This window comes from Saccharomycodes ludwigii, chromosome VI, assembly GCF_020623625.1.
Source record: "Saccharomycodes ludwigii strain NBRC 1722 chromosome VI, whole genome shotgun sequence".
Taxonomy (NCBI): domain Eukaryota; kingdom Fungi; phylum Ascomycota; class Saccharomycetes; order Saccharomycodales; family Saccharomycodaceae; genus Saccharomycodes; species Saccharomycodes ludwigii.
This window is the reverse complement of record NC_060205.1, coordinates 1,048,615-1,069,018: the sequence shown is the minus strand read 5'-3', so window position 1 is coordinate 1,069,018 and position 20,404 is coordinate 1,048,615. Positions and strand designations below refer to the sequence as shown.

The following is a 20,404-nucleotide window of genomic DNA, read 5'->3' as shown; positions in this document are numbered from 1 at the left end:
TTCTTCTTTTTTTTTTATCTTTCCTTAAAAATCAACACTTTACAGGAGAACAATTCAAACAGCTAAGAAAAAAGAAAAAAGAAAAAAGAAAAAAAAAAAAAAACAAGAAAACATGAGTTCCAGAACATTAAGGAAATTGAAAAAAGATGATGAATTATCACTACTCGCATCTTTAGGTACTAATAACACACAAGAGGAAAATACTGAAAAAGAGGTTAGCCAAAACAACAACAATACCAAAAACATTAATATATTTTCATTAATTGGAAAAGATGATGATGATGATGATGATGACGGTGATGAGGAGGAAGCTAACAACAACGATGATACAATTTTTGAAGAAAAAGTCACATATGATATTCCAAGTAAAGAAACCGTACCAAATTCTTCTTCTCCTTCTTTCATAAACCTTAAAAGTAAAAAGGCCAAGAAAAGGGAAAAAAAAAATAAAAAAAAAATACCCAAAAGAATAATTCAACAAAAAAAAATTGTAATACAGACATTAACAACTTAGATAACAATGATGCGGATACAGGGGACGAAAATCAAAACAATGATAGAGAATTTGACAATATACTATTAGACTTTCAAAAGAAAACCGTTAAAATGAATCTATCAAAGAAAGAAAAAGGTGGTAGTGTTATCAATCAATCTTGCAACATTTCCTCTTCAACATTATCCGTTAGACAAGATCCTGGTTTTACTCATTATACTTCTCATGTTCATGATTTTTCGGAATTGTTTGGCTCTTTTAAGTTTTCCAATCTAGATATTGAAAATGAATATAAAAATCTATTTGATGATCTTTCTAATGATGTATTGAAAGACGTTGAAGGGAACGGTGATAACAGAAATGATACTGCACAGTCAAATATGTCTGCAGCTAGTTTTAGAAATTTACAAAAATTGAAGAAATTTACCAAAAATTGGGGCGGTAGAAATGGTAGCAATATGAAAATTGTACCACAAGGTCCATCTTTAACCAGAATTTTGCAATTTTCTAGAATCAAAAACCACTGGTTACCAACTATAAGAGGAGAGTTGATTATGAAAGCATTAACCAAAAAAGAATTGAGTCACATATTACAATGGCAAAGACCCAATGATTGGAATGATGTTATAGAACAGGATGCTGCATATTTGGCCTCAAATTTACGTTATTACAGATTTGAACCCTTAGATGTTGATCAAAACAGCAAAATGTTAACTGATTTCTATCTAAGTGTTGTTTTGAAACCAGATCATGAAGCCGTTATTAATTTGGTTTCATCAAAATTTCCATATTCTATCCCTGCGTTGTTACAAGTTGCATGGATTTTCACTGTTCAAAGTAGCGATGGTAGAACGCATAGCAACGATATGGTAGAAAAAGCGCTTTTCGTTTTTGACCGTTGTTTTAAAAATGGTATACTTTTCAACGGTGTTGATTGTCAATTGCCCTTTACATTTTTTTATAACAGATTGTTCTATCTAGCCTGTTTTAGACATATCCAAAACTTAACTGGTAGAGGTGCTTTTCACACTGCGGCTGAATGGTCTAAAGTTTTGTGGTCCATTAATCCAACCAATGATCCATATGGTTGTAGGTATTTCATTGATTACTACCTGATCTTGGATAAAGATTATGAATTTCTAATAAAATTGAGCAGGTGTCGATTATTTAATCAATATGAGGAGTGGAAAACTTTTAATTTAACAATGAGTATTATTTATGCGTACTACAAAATGGACATGTTGACAGAGTGCAAGGCATTTATCCACTCACAAGTTTTAAACCAGGATAATAATAATAATAATACTAATGACAGCTTTATTTATTTACTACTTTCCTTTTTGTCTAAATTAACACATATCGATGTTGATTTGGACGTTCCAAGCAACGAAGACTTGAACCAAATAGATATCATTCAATTGGCCTTGTATGAAATTAGGAAGACTAACAGTGAAATATACACTATGGAATATATTAACTTTTTGGTTGCTGAAATAAAGGGAATTTTAGGTGACATGGAAAACAAATCCAAAATCAAACCGTATATGAAAGAGAATGATGATAGCGATGCTACTGATGACTATTTTATTTATAACATTCCTATAAATTTAATAAGGTTTGTTGTGTTATCTCATGAATCTTCATTGATGGCAAAGCTACCTACCAAGTTGTTTGACAATTACCAATTATTAGAATATGACTTGTTACCACCGAGACCACATACTAATGAAGATGCAGAAATTTTAGAAGACATAAGTTCCTTTATCAAAGAAAAAGATTTGAACCAATATGCTGCAAGCTTGTTACAAGATGAAGACATTATGAATAGAATCCAACAATTATCATTACAAGAATATATCCAACAAAATGAAAACATGGCTCAAGAATGATTTGTTACAAATTATCTGTTTTATATTTTAAGGATTGAATTATATATTGTTATATACCACAATATTTATTTATAATTTAAGCCAATTTACTTTTATTATACTTTTTTCCCGTTGGAGTGTTTACATGAGACTTTTCCATTATTGATAATTTTTTTTAAATTTTTACTTGTCACTTTTGCCTTGGAAATATGTATATTTTGTTTCATAAAAAACAACGAAAAAAAAAAAAAAAAAAAAAAAAAAAAGTTTCATCGGTGCACCATATTTTGTTATTTTGACTCGGTTTTAAAAAAATGGCAGCCATTTTGCGACATACATGTAAGAAAACCAAACACTTTTATTTTCCCTCAGGTCTTCATTTCCCTTAGTTTTTTAAGTTAAGCTTAAAGTATCAAACTTATATAAGAACTTTATTATAAAAACTTAATTCAAATAAATAAATAGAAATTGAAAAAAAAACATTGATTTTTGTTCGAATTTATGATTTTAAAGATGATCTCTTTAAATTTAATGATAATAAATATACCTAATATAATGTTATTAATTAAAAACAATAAAAATGAAAATTAAATGTTACAAAAAAAAAAAAAAAAAAAAAATAGTTTGTCCGTTAAAATCATTATTTATGAGTATTGTTCTTTTTGTAAACTTTTCCAGTGGTATTACCAGTAGCATGCGATTTCTGTTTTTGTTGCTGTTGTTGTAATAATATTTGTTGACTAGGATTGATTTGAACGCCAGAATTAAATTGTGGTGGTACATTGTTAACTGTAATGTTTGGTGGAATAGCAGTGATCGGAGAGGTACTCATCATTGGATATGGAAAAAATCTATTATACAAGGGTGTAAACTGTGGATATATACCAGTTAGCATACCCCCATTATTGTTATTCATATTATTAACATTCATTGGAACGTTGATACTTTGTGGAACTAAGTGTTCATCACTATCATTGTCATTATCATATTTATTAACACTGGCATTGTTGATATTTTCCCTTGTCATTTTTACTCCAGATCCATTATCTTTTGGCACTAAAGTATTTTGGAAAAGTTGTTGTTGAAATCCATTATTGTTATTATTGCAGGCAGAGACACTACCACCACCACCACCATTATTATTGTTATTATTACTATTATTATTAGGAGCAAATGCAGCAGCAGCAGCAGCTGCACCATATAAAAGATCTGGTGGATAATAGGATTGAGATGGCAAAGCTGGTGGAGCAAACCCACAATATGGGAAAGCAGGTTGCGATAATCCAGACGTATATGGATGCAACTGGTAATAATTGGCAAATAAATATTGCTCATAAGCATTAGCATTAGTGGCAGTAATATAATCCAAAAAATTATGCTGTTGGACTGAATAGTCTTGTGGTGGTACCTCTAAATTAATTGATTTATTAATTACATGCTCTTTAGTATTTAACACAAAATTTTCGTTATTTTCAGCATTTTCCATTAAAGTGGTAGTTACTGGGTTATTCGTTATGATATCAGCGTCAGCATCGGCCTCGATAACTTGTGGCTCAATAGAAGTGGCATTGCCTTGCTGATCATGTTGCACAGTAAATTGTTTCAGGGGTTTCTTTTCTTCTTCCAGTCCAACAACATTCAAAACGTCTTCAGTCACGATAGAATGGTGTGCCGATTTAGAAGAATTTGGTGGGATAATGGCTACTCCATAACCGTTGGCATTATTAGAAGACAAGGCTGAGTGCAATGGTTGCGGTTGTAAATTGTCTATATTGTCATAAAAAAAGGAAGTGGTTATTTTTTTAAAAGCGGGGGTTTCTTGCTCTTTGGCACTTTTAGGATATTCAATTTCAATTGGGAAATAATCTAATGGGAAATCATCTTCATTTAAATAATTTTTTTTAAATGTGGGTTGTCTATGACTATCCTCCTCACTGCCTTCATGTTCCAAATCCTGTTGTATTGTGACATCTGCGGTTTCTTCATTCTCACCGGTAGTTTTATTATCTGCATTGACATTTGCCATTTTTTTACATTTTTTTGTGGTGGAATCTTCATTAGACTGAGGTTTCTGCGGCTCTGCAGTGATATTTAGTAATTTATTTTCCATACTAAGTCCAGATGTTAACTTTTTTAATGCCGTTTTATATAATTGATTAGGAGAAGGATATAAGGTTGCAGAAGTGTGTTGAGGCAAACCTTTAATATTTGAGGTACTTAGAGAGGTATCTAATGTTAATTTAACAGCAGAAGTGTTATTTTCCATCAAATTTTGTGTTCTTATGTTACTATGGTTCATCAGCTCCTGCGGCACTATATTCCCATTGGCGCTGATATTTGTCAAATGAGAAACGGTAGAATGTATATGATTTTGGTCAACCGGTTTATTGTTGTCATTTTTGGTATCGGGATTCAAAGCAGTATTATTATTATTATTACTATCATTCTCGATACCACCACTATTTAATGGTGTAATCATTCTTTTGAAATCCATATGTGTAGCTAATTGGTCGTAAAGTGTAGAATTAGAAACCTCACTATATTTAAAGGATAGTGCTGGTTCCTTCATAGCCATAGTTGTAGATTTTTGACCGATAAGTTCCCTTTTTAAATCCCTTTCTAGTGCGTCGGCAAATATTTTATCATGTTGAACACTGAACCAAAAAAAGACTTTTTGTTTCTTCTGAGTTCTTAAACACATGTTTTTGTGTAAAAACTGCAAGAAATCTGATTTTGGTTGTTCCAAAGTTGCATCTTGTCCGGTTTTCAAATTTCTTAGGTCTGAAAATATACCTTCTTCAAACTTTTTTTTATCAATAATTTTTCTGCCGAATTTTTCCATCCTATATAAACAACATCTAACGATATCAGTTCCTGTTATATAATACAAATTATTCCAAAATACACACGATATGAATCCGTCATCATTGCTTAAATAGTATCTTCTAATAATTTGATTTTCCTGCCAATTTGCTGGAGCAGTTGCCAAAAAAAACTTTAAATCTTCAATTAGCTTTAAATTATCACAGACTTCATCATGCTGTGGAGATGATTGATTAGAAGTAGTGGTTCTACTTATGGCGGTAGATAGAAGTGGGAATGGGGCAGTATTAATATGTGAATCTGTTATATTTAAAGGTGTTGGTTTGTGCTGATGGTGTTTTTGTTCGACTTGTTGTTGAGGTGATGACTTTGATGATTCATTATTATCTTTTGATGTCATGTGAATTATCTTTGTATACTATTGTAGTAACAAAGAAAAGTAGATTGATTTTGGAGTTGTTGTTTGTTTGTTTGTTTGTTTATTTGTAAATTTTTTAAATTGAAATAAAGATAAACCAGAGTTAGATGGAGATAGGTGATCAAAAGCAATTATAAAAAATTATTTTAGTTTTGATTAGATATATGAAACAAAACACCCTTTAATAATTTTTCATATATCGCTCTGCGTGTCAATTCCAAAACGATAGAAAAAGAAAAAGAAAAAGAAAAAGAAAAATATTTACTTAAACAAAAACCTCAAAAAAAAACAAGATGGAAAACCACAATTGAAAATTAAGACACAGTTTGGGAATTGATAAACGATTGAAATAAGATAAAACATTTTTCTTTTTTCCCTTTCTTTTCTTTTCTATGCTTGTTAATAAGAACGATAGACTGGAAAAGGAGAAAGAAGAAGAAGAAAAGAAATATAAGAAAAGTTTATTTAATTGGTTTGAAAGATAAAAATAAAACAAAAATATAAAACAGAAAATGAATTAAAACATTAATTTGAAATTACAGGCTTGTTATTTATATTAGAATAAAACTTTGCAAAGTTACAACCATTCCAAATTTATCAGACTGGGAGGGTGTGGGCAGTTTATTAGTAACTGTTTCAGGTTTGTTGTTAATATTTTTGGTTTTTTTCAACGCTATTATTTAAAAAAAAAAATATATATATATATATTTCACGCTCTGTCGACAAATTCTCTGATGGGCAAAACGGTTGTTTTGTATATTTATTTTCATTTGTTTCAGAAAAAAGAAAAAAGAAAGAAAAAAAAAATATTCGGCTTTGTAACCCGCACTTCCCCCTCTTCTCAACCCAACTTCCGAATACCATCCTCGGCATACGCATTCGGTAAATCAAAAATAACCCGCCCCCCTTCAATCCATAAACGACAAAATAACTTTATTACAAAGCTCAACTAAATTTGGGCACTCAAATCTAATAAATTTATCAAGTTCAATAAACTGTTCACTCTGTTTTTCATTTGAAATAATAATCTCTAAAGAATACAATAATGTAATAATGTAACTACTTAATTTCATTTCTATATTTAAATCATCCCCATCATTATTAATATTACGCTTCACCATATATTCTTCAAACTGTAATAAAACCTCTTTAATATTCACGATTAAACATCCAATGTCAGTATTGTTACTACCATTCCTCAAGTAATAATTATTTCTACGCATTAAACTATCTTTCAACAAATTCAAATTATTAAAACTCTTATTATCATCATAAACGTAATTTTTAACTAATAAACCATCATTATTCACACAATTAAGTGTAATGAAAAAATCATACAATACAACATCTAATAATTCCATCAAAAAAATATCATTTTTTTCTTTACAAGTGCTTAATTCTTTATTACTTAGTATGTCTTTTATGCTATTGTATTCTCTAATAAAAGTAACACTGGTATTATCATTAGATTCAAATTGTTCAATCATTATGGGCAATTGTTTTTCGGTAGACGCATGGTAACTTAATTCAACCAATGAAAATCGAAGGAAGTTATTATTGGTTGAAAAATCAATGTTTTTATCATCAGTAGCTAAATTTAAGTTATTTTTATAGCAAAACTGTAATAATAGATAGAGGCATATAGGATCATTTGGTAAAAAAACACTTTCAACACCATTCTTATTGCCAGCTACAGTATATTTGAACACTTTGTAACAGCCTATTTCACACTTAGCTTCATTAGCATTAATTGCCTTATTGTCGAAGTTTGTTTTTGGTATTAATCGATATCTATGTTGTTCAATCTTATTCACTAGATTAATATCTACCTCTTGCTGTGGTCCATATTCTTTCAATGGAAATCTATTAAATATGATTTGTATTAATCTAGGGACAAGCATTGTTAACTATAGTTCTTAGCAAGGGAAGGGTTTGTAGAAAAGATAGTCGTCGGAAAACAAATATGGAATATAAATATACATTGAACAGCAAACTATTTTAGAAAAAGTTTTTTTTTTTTTTTTTTTTTTTTTTCCTTTTTTTCCTTTTTTTTTTTTTTTCATTTTTTATTTTTCTTCTTTTTGGCCCAAATACAACCAAATCAGAGATGACATATAAAATAATCTTGCCATTTGTTTAGACAAATCAGCATGATTAAAATTCAATGTCAAGTTCAGGTACTTTCAAAAAGCTTATTTTTAATGAAAATAACAATCATAATTATTATTATTTGTTAAAATAAGATAAAAATTAAATTAATAAAAAAAGAAACTTATCCTGGAGTAATAAGATAAATTTATTAACTTAGGAATACATTACTTACCAACTTTTACTGTTTTCATTTTTCATTCACTTTTTTTTTTTTTTTTCCCATTTAATACCTATTCACATGTTTTGTATGTTCTTAAACTACATACTTTATTCATTATCAACTATCGAAATAAATGCTTTTGCTATTGCATCGTGATCTGTCATTAAGCTAACATGGCCTTCAGGCGATTGTATTTTAGCTGCTAATGGAAATCCCCTATGTTCAGGTAATAACCATTTATGATGAACAACTCCATCCCCTGGACCGTAATAAAACTTACTATAGTCACCTAACTTAATATCATTTTTGTTTTTAAACTTTGCTCCACGAACTGTAGGTACCGTGTTACCATACACTATTGCCAATGGAGGATATTTCTTATTAGGAATATAATTCAAAAAATTTAAAAATTCGTTCACCCTAGGCAACACTCTTTTTAAATAATCAACACAATCTTCATAAGACGTGTGGAAACAACTACCCTCCTCTTCTCCTTCCTCCTCCTCCTTGTCTGATGAAGTATTTTTCACTTTCTCACCTCTTCTTTTTTCCTCTTCCCGCTCATCATCCGATAATATTAACTTTTCTACCAAGTCTGTTAGAATTATTCTTGATTTTCTCTTTTTTTGCCTTATATCAAACTTTCTCCTATTTTTATCCACCAGAGGCGATAATCCATATTTACACCATGTCTCTGGGTCAAAAAAATCTAAATCGTATCTTTCAAACGTATCTTCATTAACAAAGCATCTTCCATCTTGCGGTAAAAAATAAAAACTACTTCTCATAAAGAAATTTGCCTCTGCACTTAATATAGAGGTGTTCCATAAAACTTGATCCCCAAACCTCAGCGGTCCCAGTATATCTGGACATTGACTTGGACACCCCACGTATATTATACCTCTAATTAAATTTGTGTATTTTTGTAAAACATAGTGCGCTAATAAACCCCCCATAGAATGTGCAATTATGAAAACCCCTTTACCTTTACTTTCTTTACCGTTCCTTTTTTCCTGAATTTTCAAGATAAAATCGTGCAACTCTTCTGAAGTTATATCCAATGATAATCGCCAATCATACCCAAAATCTCGAATGTTAACTTTAGGATTTTTGCTTAATTTATTTATCAGTCTTTTAGCAATGTCAATGGGACCCACATGTGTTAGCATTCCATCTGGTTTAATTTGTTTTTGCGTTTTAATTTCATCTGAATCTTGCGGTCCAATTATTAAATTAACCTTTTTAATTTTAATACCAGCTTTTAAGGGAATCCATATTCTATTATTATCCTTTGCCTCTCTTAAAGTGCTACCACGATATCCACCCAAAATAATTACGTCCCCAGATAATTCGTGCTTTAAAAATCTACGTACTCTATGCATGTCATATCCTTCATTACTATGATTCTCCGTATTGCCACTACTGATGTCTTTATTACTTGATTTACTCACCTCATGATTGTCGAACTCCAAACTATTCAAAACAGACGAGAGCTTTACATTTTCTAGTTCTTGAACCGTAGATATTACCCTTTCTGGTTTTAAAAACTTTTTAAATGCTCTAAACCGATCATTCTCTAAGCCCTTTTGGTTGGCAAACAATATACGTTCTTCTAAACTTGATATTGACTGTTGTTTTTTTAATTTCAATTTGATCTCGTGTTTTGATGGAATGTGTACTGGACCTAATGAAGATGACGATGTTGGGGTCGGCAATTTTTCATTAAGCTTTCTTACCATGGCATTATTTTTAGACTTTACATCAATAATATTTGCTTCACTTTTTGTGTAATTTTTATCAGTGCTGGTACCACCAAATGGAACAGTAAACGTAAAAATTTTATGTCTATGGTTTTTCTCCCCACGTTCGTCTTCATCCTCCTCATCCTCCTGTTGTTGCTGTTTTGAAGTACCAATACCATGTTTTACATCACTTACATTTTCCTTACTAAGAATGTCCTCACTATCGCTGCTTTCTTCATATATGGATTTTCTCCTTTTATTTTCATTAATTTTGCTTTTAAAATTCTTATTTGTGGGTATATCCTCGGTAACTATACTATTCTTCTTTGAATGGGAAACATTTGACCCACCAATGAATGAATTGGCACTTTCTTCGTCACTAATCTCATTATTATCATAGTTATTTTTACTAGACTGTGTAGTCAAATGATTAGTACTACTAGATTCCCTATCATTTTGTAAATCCGAGTCAAATTCCTCTGAATTACTATGCATTATCGAAATATAGACACTAACTTTTTTGACCTTATAATTTATTTAACTTTATATAGTTACAAGAAAAGGGGGGGAGAAGGGAAAAAGATTGATTTAACAGTTATGAAAAATCAGAAAAAATTACAAATCACGTAAAACGTTAGAAAAATTAGTATTAAAATACTTTTATTTTTGTTTTTTTATTATATTTTTTTTTTTTGGTACCTGAATAATAAAAAAAAAAAGTTTTAAAAAGTTTTGGTACATATAATAATTTATTGCCCCTTTTATACCATTGCTTAAAAACGTTATTTTTGTCTGCTTTTTTATTTTATATCTTTTTTCATGCTCTGGAAAAAAAAAAAAGAAAAAAAAAAAAAAAAAAAAAAAATTTTAAATAAGCATCCCATTATTTTTAATACGTAGTTTGGTATAGAATGCATTGAGTGTATGTGAAAGAAATACCACTAATAAAAAAATCTTGCAGCAAAAACTTTTCCTTCTTTTTTATTTATTTTATTTTAATTCAAATTATACCACCAAATATTATATGTTCCTTATATTTATATCAAAAGGGTTTCTAGAATAATATCACATAAATAATAAGTACTTGCTTAGAGATGGTGTAAATCCATTAAATTAGATTTATACTGTTTGTTTTACCCAACACCTTCTCTATTAAACTGCCACCACTGGTGCTACTTCTAGAAAGTTGTGATAACTTTTTCCTGTTTTGAATAACTTTAAAGGTTTTATCTAATGGATAAACAGGTGCTATGCTCAATGCAAACAATAAATCAGAACATTCTCCTCTATTAAATCTATTAAAATATTCCTCAATATCATCTTCCAAGATATTGTCTGGTTGATGTTTAGTATAAAATCTTTTAGCCTTTATTTTTAGATAATTTAATTGCTTAGCAGTAGGTGTGTTTTTCCTCCAATTAGAATATCTGGTGGAAACAAGTGTTTGTGGATTATGGCTTTGATATTTTTCCAAATAGTACTCTGTGTAACCCACAAGATCTTCAAACTTAGAACTGCTTTTAATTATTTTAGCCTTCATTTTATTGTTCCATTTGTTATTGTCACTCTCCGAATATATATCATCTTTTTTTGCGGAAACAGGTCTGGGGAATTCAACATACAGCTTTAGAACATAGATTGTTTCTTGACTACCATTACCATCATTTTTCTTTTCTTTATATATTCTAAAATGATATTGCGGTGATAAGGATAACGCCCAACCTTTGTCTGCAAACTTTATCCACGGGTATTTTGAATGCTTAATTAAAACGTACTCTTTTTCCCAGTTATTTAATTGATCTATTGGCTTTTGCTCAGAGTTCTGGCTTACGTCATAATACGCCTTAAAACTATCAAACGTAGCAAAAACTACATCTAATCCATTATTTTTTTCAATATGTTCTCTAAATTGTCTTTTTAAATCTTCTTCGTGTTTAGTTATCAAAGTTTTACTTCTATCATCAGAATTTATTTTCTCTTTTAGTTTAGGTAATTCTGATAATAATAAATCATTCATATCCTCTTCTTCTGAGGTCGTATTTATGTGGTTCCCAATGCCGGCCAATGTCGGTATGGAAACTAACCCTACCTCATTCGAAGTGCCAACGAAATCGATTATATGACAAACCTTTTTGTTCTTGTGCAGCCTTAGTCCCCTACCAATCATTTGTACTAATAAAGATCTAGATCTTGTTGGCCTACAAAGTAATATACAGTCGATATTGGGCATGTCAGTGCCTTCCGTAAAGATCCCACAATTCATTAAAACGTCTATTCTGCCGTTTTTAAAATCAGTTACTATTTTATCTCTGTAAAACTGTTTGGTTTTAGAAGTAACACAAGCTGATTTGATACCATTGTTTAAAAATAATTCATTTAATGTCTCCACATGCTCAATATCCACACCAAATAGTAAAGTCGATGCAGATGGGTTCTTTGGCACCACCTTAGTTAAATATGTTTGCAAGATAATTTGGTTCATTTCGGGTGTATTCATAATACCAGATAACTTATGCAAAACAAAGTCATTCGTATCCTTATTAAGAATACTGTTATCATTTAAATCATTTAAGATTTTAGTTTTCACAAGAGAGAATTTGGCATCACATAACCAACCATCATCAATCATTTGAAAAATACCTCTATCATAAACAATTTCTTGCATGATCTGTCCCAAGGCTTTTTTATCTTGTCTTTCCATTGTGGCACTGAATCCGATAACAGGTATTTTTTTAACATTGCTACTGTTGTCATCACTTGGTAATGCATCGAAATGTGTTAATATGTTCAGATAGGTGTTAGCTACTGAATGATGGGCTTCATCTATAATTATCATGGATAAAAAGTTGTGAGATGGATAATGATCTAACCTCCTGGACAAAGTTTGTACGGACGCTATAATAACATCTGGCCTAACCATTAATGGATGCTCTTTTTTTTTCCTTTTTCTTTTAACCGTGTTATTTACAGATTTTAAAAGGTCCTGTGTTAAGTAGGTGTGTTCTTTACCCATTTCTATCTGTACTTCCAAATCGGGCTGAAATTTTTTGATTGTATTATAAGTTTGATAAACCAATTCTCTTCTGTGAACTAAAATTAAAAAAACAGGGGGAGGAACATTATTATTTTGTGGGTTTGATAAGGATAGTAAGTTTTTATAATTTTTTATCAAGTTTGAAAATATTACCGTTTTCCCACCACCAGTGGCGACAGACACACCAATGTTATAAATTCCTCTTGATATGTGATCCAAACAAGCATTTATACAATCTTTTTGGTATTCTCGTAGTGTAGGTTGAATGGGGAGAACAGTGACAGTTTTATTAGGACTAAGCGTATCAGTAGTATTGTTAAGCTCCTGATTAGTTATTGGAATAGAACAATTATATCTTTTTTGATTAAAAAGAGTTGTATGATTTCTACTTGTGATGAGATTTGTAATTTTTTTAATATTTTTTGTAAAAGTCATACTATAGCATTTGATCTTGCAAAGTTATTGTATCGTGTATATATAATGGTGGGGGATGATGTTATTGTACCTAGCTATGTATAACAATGATTTTTTTAAGTATATTGTAAGATATTGTATTGAAATGATAGTTAACTTTTGGCGATATTTTTAGGCAATTTGAATTTGGAAAATAGAACAAAGGATGTAAGGATGTTGCAAGGCAAGGATTTCTAAATCACGAGATTAAAAAATAAAAAAAAATGTCAAGATTTTTTATACGGGGGGAAAAAAGCAACAAGGAGGATGTTAATCATCAGGCGAGTGACTTTTATTTTATTTTTATTTTTAAAGTTATTTTCCTTGTTAAAAATAATAAATAGTAGCAATAATATAAAAGGGGATATAAATATATGTTATTTGCTTCTTTCTACTAATTCCTTTAATTCTTTCAATCCCTTCCTTCCCTTCCATACCTATACACCTATTACCAGATATACAAACCATTTACTAAAATCTCAACTTTTAATTGAAACCACATTAAAAGAAAAAAAAAAAAAAAAAAAAACAATTGACAGTAAACACATAAATAAAATGGTTTTCAATTATAAAAGTATAGATCCTTGGCCAATATTATCAAATCCGCATGAAGGGGGTAAAGGGAATACTAATAACCTTGTATCCTCTACATGTAAATATATTTGTAAAAAAGATAGTCTAGGTGATGGTCATTTCAGTACAGTTAAGGAATGTATAAACAGACAAACAAACGATATATTTGCCATGAAGTTGGTCCGTAAGGATTTATTAGTTAACAAAATACGTTTAATTCAAAGAGAAGTTGGTATTTTAAGATATTTAAGACAGGAAGTTGTTAGACTCGAACAAGAACCAGAAACTGATAACAAGCAAGGGAAAACTGATTTTTTCCGCAATACTGCCATTTTTGAAGGTCATCATCATATTTTACAATTATTTGATTTTTTTGAAACTAAGGATCATATTGTGTTAGTTACCCAATTGTGTAACAAAAGAGATTTGTACGATGTTATTATAGAGAGTGGGAAATTAGACTTGGAAAGACAAGTTAAGCCATATACAGCATGTTTGTTGAGCGCTTTACAGTTTTTGCACGATCAAGGGATAGTACACAGAGACATTAAAGCTGAGAATATTTTGTTTAGAAAAAAAGATGTTGCCAAAGTTGATAAGTTTACCGAGAATATAAATCCTCATCATCTGCTTAACAGTAAGTATGATTTAGCTTCACATGATTTGATCATTGCTGATTTTGGTTTGGCAACTACTATTAGCAACGTTGTTGATTTAAGGGAGTATGTGGGAACTATTTCATATATATCACCACAAATAGTCAGGTGCAAAGGTGCCGGTGAGTCATGTGAACCTTATGATTATAAAGTTGATATTTGGGCATTGGGTGTTTTAAGTTATTTTATGGGGTTTGGGTATATGCCTTTTGATTGTGAGACTGACAAGGAAACTTTGGATTGTATTGCTACTGGGGATTATTATTTGGAAGAAACCGATACCCCTCCAGGGACAGAGGATGAACTTTTTATTAGTTTTTTGAAACAGACTTTTATTGTAAATAGTAAAGAAAGACCAAGCGTTCATCAATTAGCCTGTCATCCATTTGTAAGCAAGTTTTTCGCCACCATCAATGGAAGTTATGATAATAAGATACCTCTGTATAACAATGAGAACATTTCTACCGGTAATATTAACAATTCTTCGAACAATACGAGTAATCTTAATAACACTCTAGGATTAACGAGCAAATCCAAGAGATGTAAGTCATCCACCTCTTTGAGGAGACTAGGATCACCAAGCAGAACTAGTAGTATATATCATACTGGTGCAACTAACTTTACTAGTAGCAGCAGCAACAATAGTAGCACCACAAGTATTAAAGATATGGCTACTAGTAGAAAGCGTCATGATCAGGAAATGGAGAAAATATCCAAAATAAGAGACACTTTAAAAAGAACACTTTCTATGAAAGCTTTATCACAAGGAGAGCCTTTGTCAAATAAAAACTTGCATAGTACATTTAAAATTGGACCAGGATTACCAGATAAATATTTGATGAATGGTGTTTACAGTGTTACACCTGAAAGTAGTTCTAATTTCAACACTTCTCCAGAATTATCAAGAACGAGTTCACAACTTATGATTATACCTGGTACCTCCACCACTGTTTCCACTTCCAATGGTAGTGTGATGGATAATGATAATAATAAAAATGCTTTAATGAATTCTTTCGGTAATGTAGTTACGCCTAGCTTGACAGTGACTCCTACTGCTGCCACTTCTGTCACCAACGGCAACTCTATAAATGCTAATCCAAAATTACATGAGACTCCCAAATTTATCATTTAGATTACGTATTTTTATATGTTTAGGTTATAATTTTTTTTTTTTTTTTCTTTTTCATTTTCAACTTAAACTAAAATAAAAATAAAATATATTGTAAAGTTTAATTATATTTGCCGTTTATATAGAGATAAGATAAAAATTTGATACATATATAACTTGTCGTGATTCAGATAAAAAAATACAAAAAAAAAAAAAAAAAAAAAAAAAAAAAGAAAAAATTTTTTTTATCAACTATAGCTACTTTTCCTGTTTAATAAAGTTAAAAATTCCTCTCTTGTCTTATGACTTTCTCTAAAATAACCCAACATACAACTTGTAATTGTAGATGAACCACTTTTCTGTACACCTCTACTAACCATACACATATGTGTTGCTTCAATGACAACAGCAACGCCTCTTGGCTTCAAAATTTCACTTAATGCCATGGCAATTTGCTTCGTTAATCTTTCTTGCACTTGTAATCTTCTGCAATACATTTCGGCTAATCTAGCCAATTTACTTAGACCCAAAACTTTTTTATTAGGTACATAAGCTATATGACATTTTCCAAAAAATGGAACTAAATGATGTTCACACAAGGAATAAATTTCAATATCTCGAACAATAACCATTTCATCATGATCTTCTTCAAAAACAGCATTATTTATCACATCATCCATGATGTTCGTTTGATAGCCTTTGGTAAAGAATAGCATTGCTTTAGCATATCTCTTTGGGGTATCTAATAGTCCCTCTCTTGATGGATCTTCGCCCAATTCTGTTAAAATGGTGGAAACCGCTTCTGATATTCTCTTTATTCTAGCTTCTTCTGCTTCAGCAGATTCTTTTGAACGTTCTCTTGCACCAGGTGTTGGCCATGATAATCCATCATTTTCAACTGGTGCTTTTAAAGTATATGGTGAAGATGCCTTTGTTTTCAAAGGTGTTTGAGGACGACCGATTGTGGTAAGGTCTTCTTCTAATATTAGCTGCTCCACTCTAGAATTATGTGTTGAATTCATTACTTATTTTATTTTCTAATATATATAGTATAATTCTGTGTATTTCTTTTTTTCTTTGCCAAGTGGGCAAGACAGTAATTGAGTATGAATGATAAATAAAAGTATGATTCAAACTTTGATTATTTTTATACACAATTTGTTTAAAGTGTGTAAGTTCATAATATACAGGGAAAAAAAAAAATTTATGATAAAGCAAAAAGCAAAACGCTCGACTTCTTCTATTCAACAAAAAGTCAAGATAAAAAAAAAAAATTTAAAATGGGACTTTGGAAAATTTTCTATTATTAATTTTTTTTTTCAATTTTCAATGAAAAGCAAAAAAAAAAAAAAAAAAAAAAAAAGTTACACAGTAATGATTAAGTATTGAATTAAATAATAAAAACCAATATTAAATTGGAAAATTATAAAATTAAATATTAGAAAAGAAAGGAAGGTAATTGATAGTTTATGTCTTTGACATGATGTGTATCATAAAGTTATTCTATAAGTAAGCAGCTTAATTAAAAATATATTTTTCTTTTCTTTTCTTTTCTTTCTTTTCTTTTTTTGTTCCATATCAAGTAAATTAAATCGGAAATGTTCAATCTTTATTTAATAATGTAAAAAAAAAACTCTTAATTTAATAATCTGCTAAAGTTTAACCTGACAAAATATTTTTAAATAACAAGTTCCACATAGTCGTATTGCCAAGTTCTTTAGAGTCTCCTATATTCATTAATATCACAAAAAGAAAAAAAAAACCCTTGGATTAAGAATTATATATACTTATATATATATATATATATATATATATATATATATATCAAAACACTCTCCCTACACCACCACATACTGGACATAATTTAAAGTCCAAAAAAAAACTTATCCTACCAGTACCCCTACATTCCGCACACAATCTGCCACCGATTCTCGGATCACCGGGTTGTACTACTAGTCCTTGTGGCTGTGCTTGTTGAAAACCATAATTACCCCCTGTCCGAATTACTTTTGGTCTGTTCATCACCATATTAGGTGTTGCTTGGGTCCTAAAGGGTCTTTCTATCGACTGTTGGTATGTATTATTAGAATAATCTTCTGAATCTGGTGGCATGTATAACTTTTTTGGAGGTGCTTTGGATGACAGTAGATGACCCTTTTTATGCTTATTGCTATCTCCTTTTGGTGGTAATAGGGGACCAAATCGTTGCCAGCATTTAGAACACTTTTCACCGTTTCTCTTCTTAAAGCCTGTATTTTCACATTTCGAGCAATAATATGAATTAGGATAAGTCCATGGTATCCTAGTTCTACTTCTTGTAGTGTATGATCTATTGCTGGATGTATGATGATGTTGGTTATGGGAAGAATTATTACTACGCTGAGTAGTGTTAATGCTGCTATTAGTAGAGTTATTGCCACTATTATTATTATTATTATTATTGTTATTATTAGTTTCAAATTTACCAGCATTTCTATCTTCCCTTAAAACGTCTTCATATGAAGGTAATGAGTCATCAGGATTATCGTCTGTTCTTGAAGAACTATTATATGCCATTCTTTTTTTTTTAATATATAAATATATGTGTGTCTATTAATGGGATTTTCTACAAATTGATAAGCTATTTAGATTTTTTTTTTTCTTTTGCCTAAAATACAAATATAACAATGTTGAAAGAGCATTAATGATCATAGTTTCTAAAACAAACAAAGGAAAAAGAAAGAAAAAAAGGGATAACTACCAGTCAACGATTCCTATGATATATTATATATATATAAATATGAACCAACTATTTTTTTTTTTAATTTTTTATTTCTCTTTTGAGTGCAAAACTCCCTAAAAAAAAATAAAAAGGAGGCGTCGGATATGAAGGCTTGTGGCCTCAAACGCTCCGAAATAAATTTGTTAGTAATTAACAAATTAAAATAAAATATTATAACTTGTTTTTGCCTGTCTTCAATTTGATATCATTGTGAATGTTTCTATCCCCTTTTAGTCAATCATCTCATTGTAATCTTTAGTGATAAAATTAAAAAAAAAAAAAAATATATATATACCTTCCCCTTATCACATATTTACCGCTATATATTAATTCTACCAATACCCTTGCACCTTTTACATAGTTTAAAATCGAGAAAATGACTAACTCGACCTGTACCCCCACATTTGGGACATAATTGGCCTCCCAATCTTGGATCTCCCGGTAAAACAGTTAAAGGTTGAGGTGGTGGGATAAATTGTGTGACAGGTGCAGGATAGGTGCTATTGTAGTTAACATTATAATTTGGGATAGGTGGACCAGATACTGGCATAGTGTTATAATAATTTCTTTCAGGTTGTGGTGGTGGTGGTGGCGGTCTAGAATAGAGTGATGAAGGTGTCGATGAAGATGAACGTGGTGGTGGGACTTGTGGTCTTGTATAACTTGTATTACTAGTTACTCTCTGTGGTATAGTTGGTGGTGTATCTAATGGTCTTTGATAAGAAATATGTGAGTTATTAGTGCTATTACCATTATTAGTATCGTCCAATTGTTGCTCTCTTTCTTCTTCTTTTATTACATCTGCATATGATGGTGGATTCTCCTCAGGTTCAAATTCACTTCCATAATTAATGCCATTGACTATATCTATGTTATTGTTATTGTTTCTATTAGTTGTCATTTTTTTTCTTTATTATTTTTAATAGAAGAGGGGACACAAGTATCTATATATATATATATATAGTACAACTTTGGTTACTATATTTAGATATACATGTATTTTTTTTTTTTTTTTTTTTTCCCAGTTATTAAATTTTTCGAGTGACAATGTGAATCATAAACAAATTAACGAATGGATAACTTTGCTAACAGATTGACAAACGTAAAAAATAAAAAATTAAAAAAATAAAAAAATTAAAATTCATATCAATAGTCCGAAAGCTTGTTTAGCACAGTAACGGACATACTGCTTTACGGATGTCCTGGTAAAAATAAAAAACTTTCTCACCGAAAAAAAAAAAAAAATAACGAAAAATTAAAAATTTTCTACGGAAAGAAAGAAATCAAGCAGATTTTATCACACTTATTTATTAATTTATACTTTTTTTTTTTTCGCTTGTTTAAATGCTAATTATTTATTCATCTGTCTTTTTTGATATTTTTCAAAACAATCCTTCTGAACATAAACCAAAAGAAAAGAAGGAAGAAAAAAAAAGAAATCAATCAATTTTTTTTGTAGTGAATTTATAAATTAGACAAAGGCTTGAACAAGTCTAAACAAAAACAAAAACAAAAAAAAAAAAAAGTTGGTTAAAGATTGTTCATGATTTGGCTATCAGAATCTCAGAGTATGTAATTTTTTTTTTTTCCCCCCTTCTTTTTTTCTAGATCATACCTTTATTAACATCTCTATTTATTGTACACAGTGTAAAGTGATAATAAACACTGTTGTATTTTGAAATTATTCATCTACAGAATTTGGTGCTGCATTTACATTCGGTGGTGTAGCATTTTTCACATTTGGTGTTGTATGTTTTTTTGATCGAGCACTATTAGCTTTGGGTAATATTTTATTTTTAATTGGTATATTTCTAATCATTGGACCCCATAAAACTATCAATTTCTTTTTTCACAGACCTAATAAAAGACGCGGATCTATATGTTTCTTTGGTGGTATATTTTTGATATTATTTTTAAAATGGACTTTTACTGGGTTTATTATTGAATTATTGGGGGTTTTCAATTTATTTGGTGATTTTTTTAGTGTTATTATTCAATTTCTAAGATCTTTGCCTGTTATTGGACCTATTTTAAATAGCTCTTCTATTGCACCGGTTGTAGATAGATTAGCAGGAATTAGAATACTCCCCGTGTAATTATTTAATTAAACTATGTTATAAAATCACAATAAGATAAAGATAATAAGTATACTTAGCTTTGTTAA

General features: G+C 30.1%; 10 protein-coding genes across 10 annotated transcripts; 3 read left to right on the top strand and 7 right to left on the bottom strand.

The window, feature by feature from the left end:
- Positions 1-873: 873 nt before the first annotated feature.
- RQC1 (Rqc1p) lies at positions 874-2,382 on the top strand (the record flags this gene model as incomplete). Its single annotated transcript, XM_046079722.1, has 1 exon — positions 874-2,382. One exon carries the CDS (start codon positions 874-876, stop codon positions 2,380-2,382), a length of 1,509 nt encoding a protein of 502 aa, XP_045933358.1.
- Positions 2,383-3,001: 619 nt separating this feature from the next.
- Positions 3,002-5,584, bottom strand: STE12 (homeodomain family transcription factor STE12; the record flags this gene model as incomplete). Its single annotated transcript, XM_046079721.1, has 1 exon — positions 3,002-5,584. One exon carries the CDS (start codon positions 5,582-5,584, stop codon positions 3,002-3,004), a length of 2,583 nt encoding a protein of 860 aa, XP_045933357.1.
- Positions 5,585-6,510: 926 nt separating this feature from the next.
- Positions 6,511-7,503, bottom strand: SAM35 (SAM complex subunit SAM35; the record flags this gene model as incomplete). The annotated part of the gene is made up of 1 exon (XM_046079720.1): positions 6,511-7,503. One exon carries the CDS (start codon positions 7,501-7,503, stop codon positions 6,511-6,513), a length of 993 nt encoding a protein of 330 aa, XP_045933356.1.
- A 517-nt stretch (positions 7,504-8,020) lies between these two features.
- SCDLUD_004865 (uncharacterized protein) lies at positions 8,021-10,150 on the bottom strand (the record flags this gene model as incomplete). Its single annotated transcript, XM_046079719.1, has 1 exon — positions 8,021-10,150. The coding sequence occupies one exon, from the start codon at positions 10,148-10,150 to the stop codon at positions 8,021-8,023; it is 2,130 nt and encodes a 709-aa protein (XP_045933355.1).
- Positions 10,151-10,763: 613 nt separating this feature from the next.
- On the bottom strand, positions 10,764-13,124 carry IRC3 (double-stranded DNA-dependent ATPase; the record flags this gene model as incomplete). The annotated part of the gene is made up of 1 exon (XM_046079718.1): positions 10,764-13,124. One exon carries the CDS (start codon positions 13,122-13,124, stop codon positions 10,764-10,766), a length of 2,361 nt encoding a protein of 786 aa, XP_045933354.1.
- A 573-nt stretch (positions 13,125-13,697) lies between these two features.
- On the top strand, positions 13,698-15,503 carry TDA1 (protein kinase TDA1; the record flags this gene model as incomplete). Its single annotated transcript, XM_046079717.1, has 1 exon — positions 13,698-15,503. One exon carries the CDS (start codon positions 13,698-13,700, stop codon positions 15,501-15,503), a length of 1,806 nt encoding a protein of 601 aa, XP_045933353.1.
- Positions 15,504-15,727: 224 nt separating this feature from the next.
- Positions 15,728-16,501, bottom strand: FOL2 (GTP cyclohydrolase I; the record flags this gene model as incomplete). Its single annotated transcript, XM_046079716.1, has 1 exon — positions 15,728-16,501. One exon carries the CDS (start codon positions 16,499-16,501, stop codon positions 15,728-15,730), a length of 774 nt encoding a protein of 257 aa, XP_045933352.1.
- An 802-nt stretch (positions 16,502-17,303) lies between these two features.
- Positions 17,304-18,035, bottom strand: SCDLUD_004861 (uncharacterized protein; the record flags this gene model as incomplete). The annotated part of the gene is made up of 1 exon (XM_046079715.1): positions 17,304-18,035. The coding sequence occupies one exon, from the start codon at positions 18,033-18,035 to the stop codon at positions 17,304-17,306; it is 732 nt and encodes a 243-aa protein (XP_045933351.1).
- A 524-nt stretch (positions 18,036-18,559) lies between these two features.
- Positions 18,560-19,141, bottom strand: SCDLUD_004860 (uncharacterized protein; the record flags this gene model as incomplete). Its single annotated transcript, XM_046079714.1, has 1 exon — positions 18,560-19,141. One exon carries the CDS (start codon positions 19,139-19,141, stop codon positions 18,560-18,562), a length of 582 nt encoding a protein of 193 aa, XP_045933350.1.
- A 778-nt stretch (positions 19,142-19,919) lies between these two features.
- Positions 19,920-20,336, top strand: GOT1 (Got1p; the record flags this gene model as incomplete). Its single annotated transcript, XM_046081419.1, has 1 exon — positions 19,920-20,336. A coding segment is annotated over one exon (417 nt), but the record flags the coding sequence as incomplete, so codon positions are not given.
- Between the last annotated feature and the right edge of the window lie 68 nt (positions 20,337-20,404).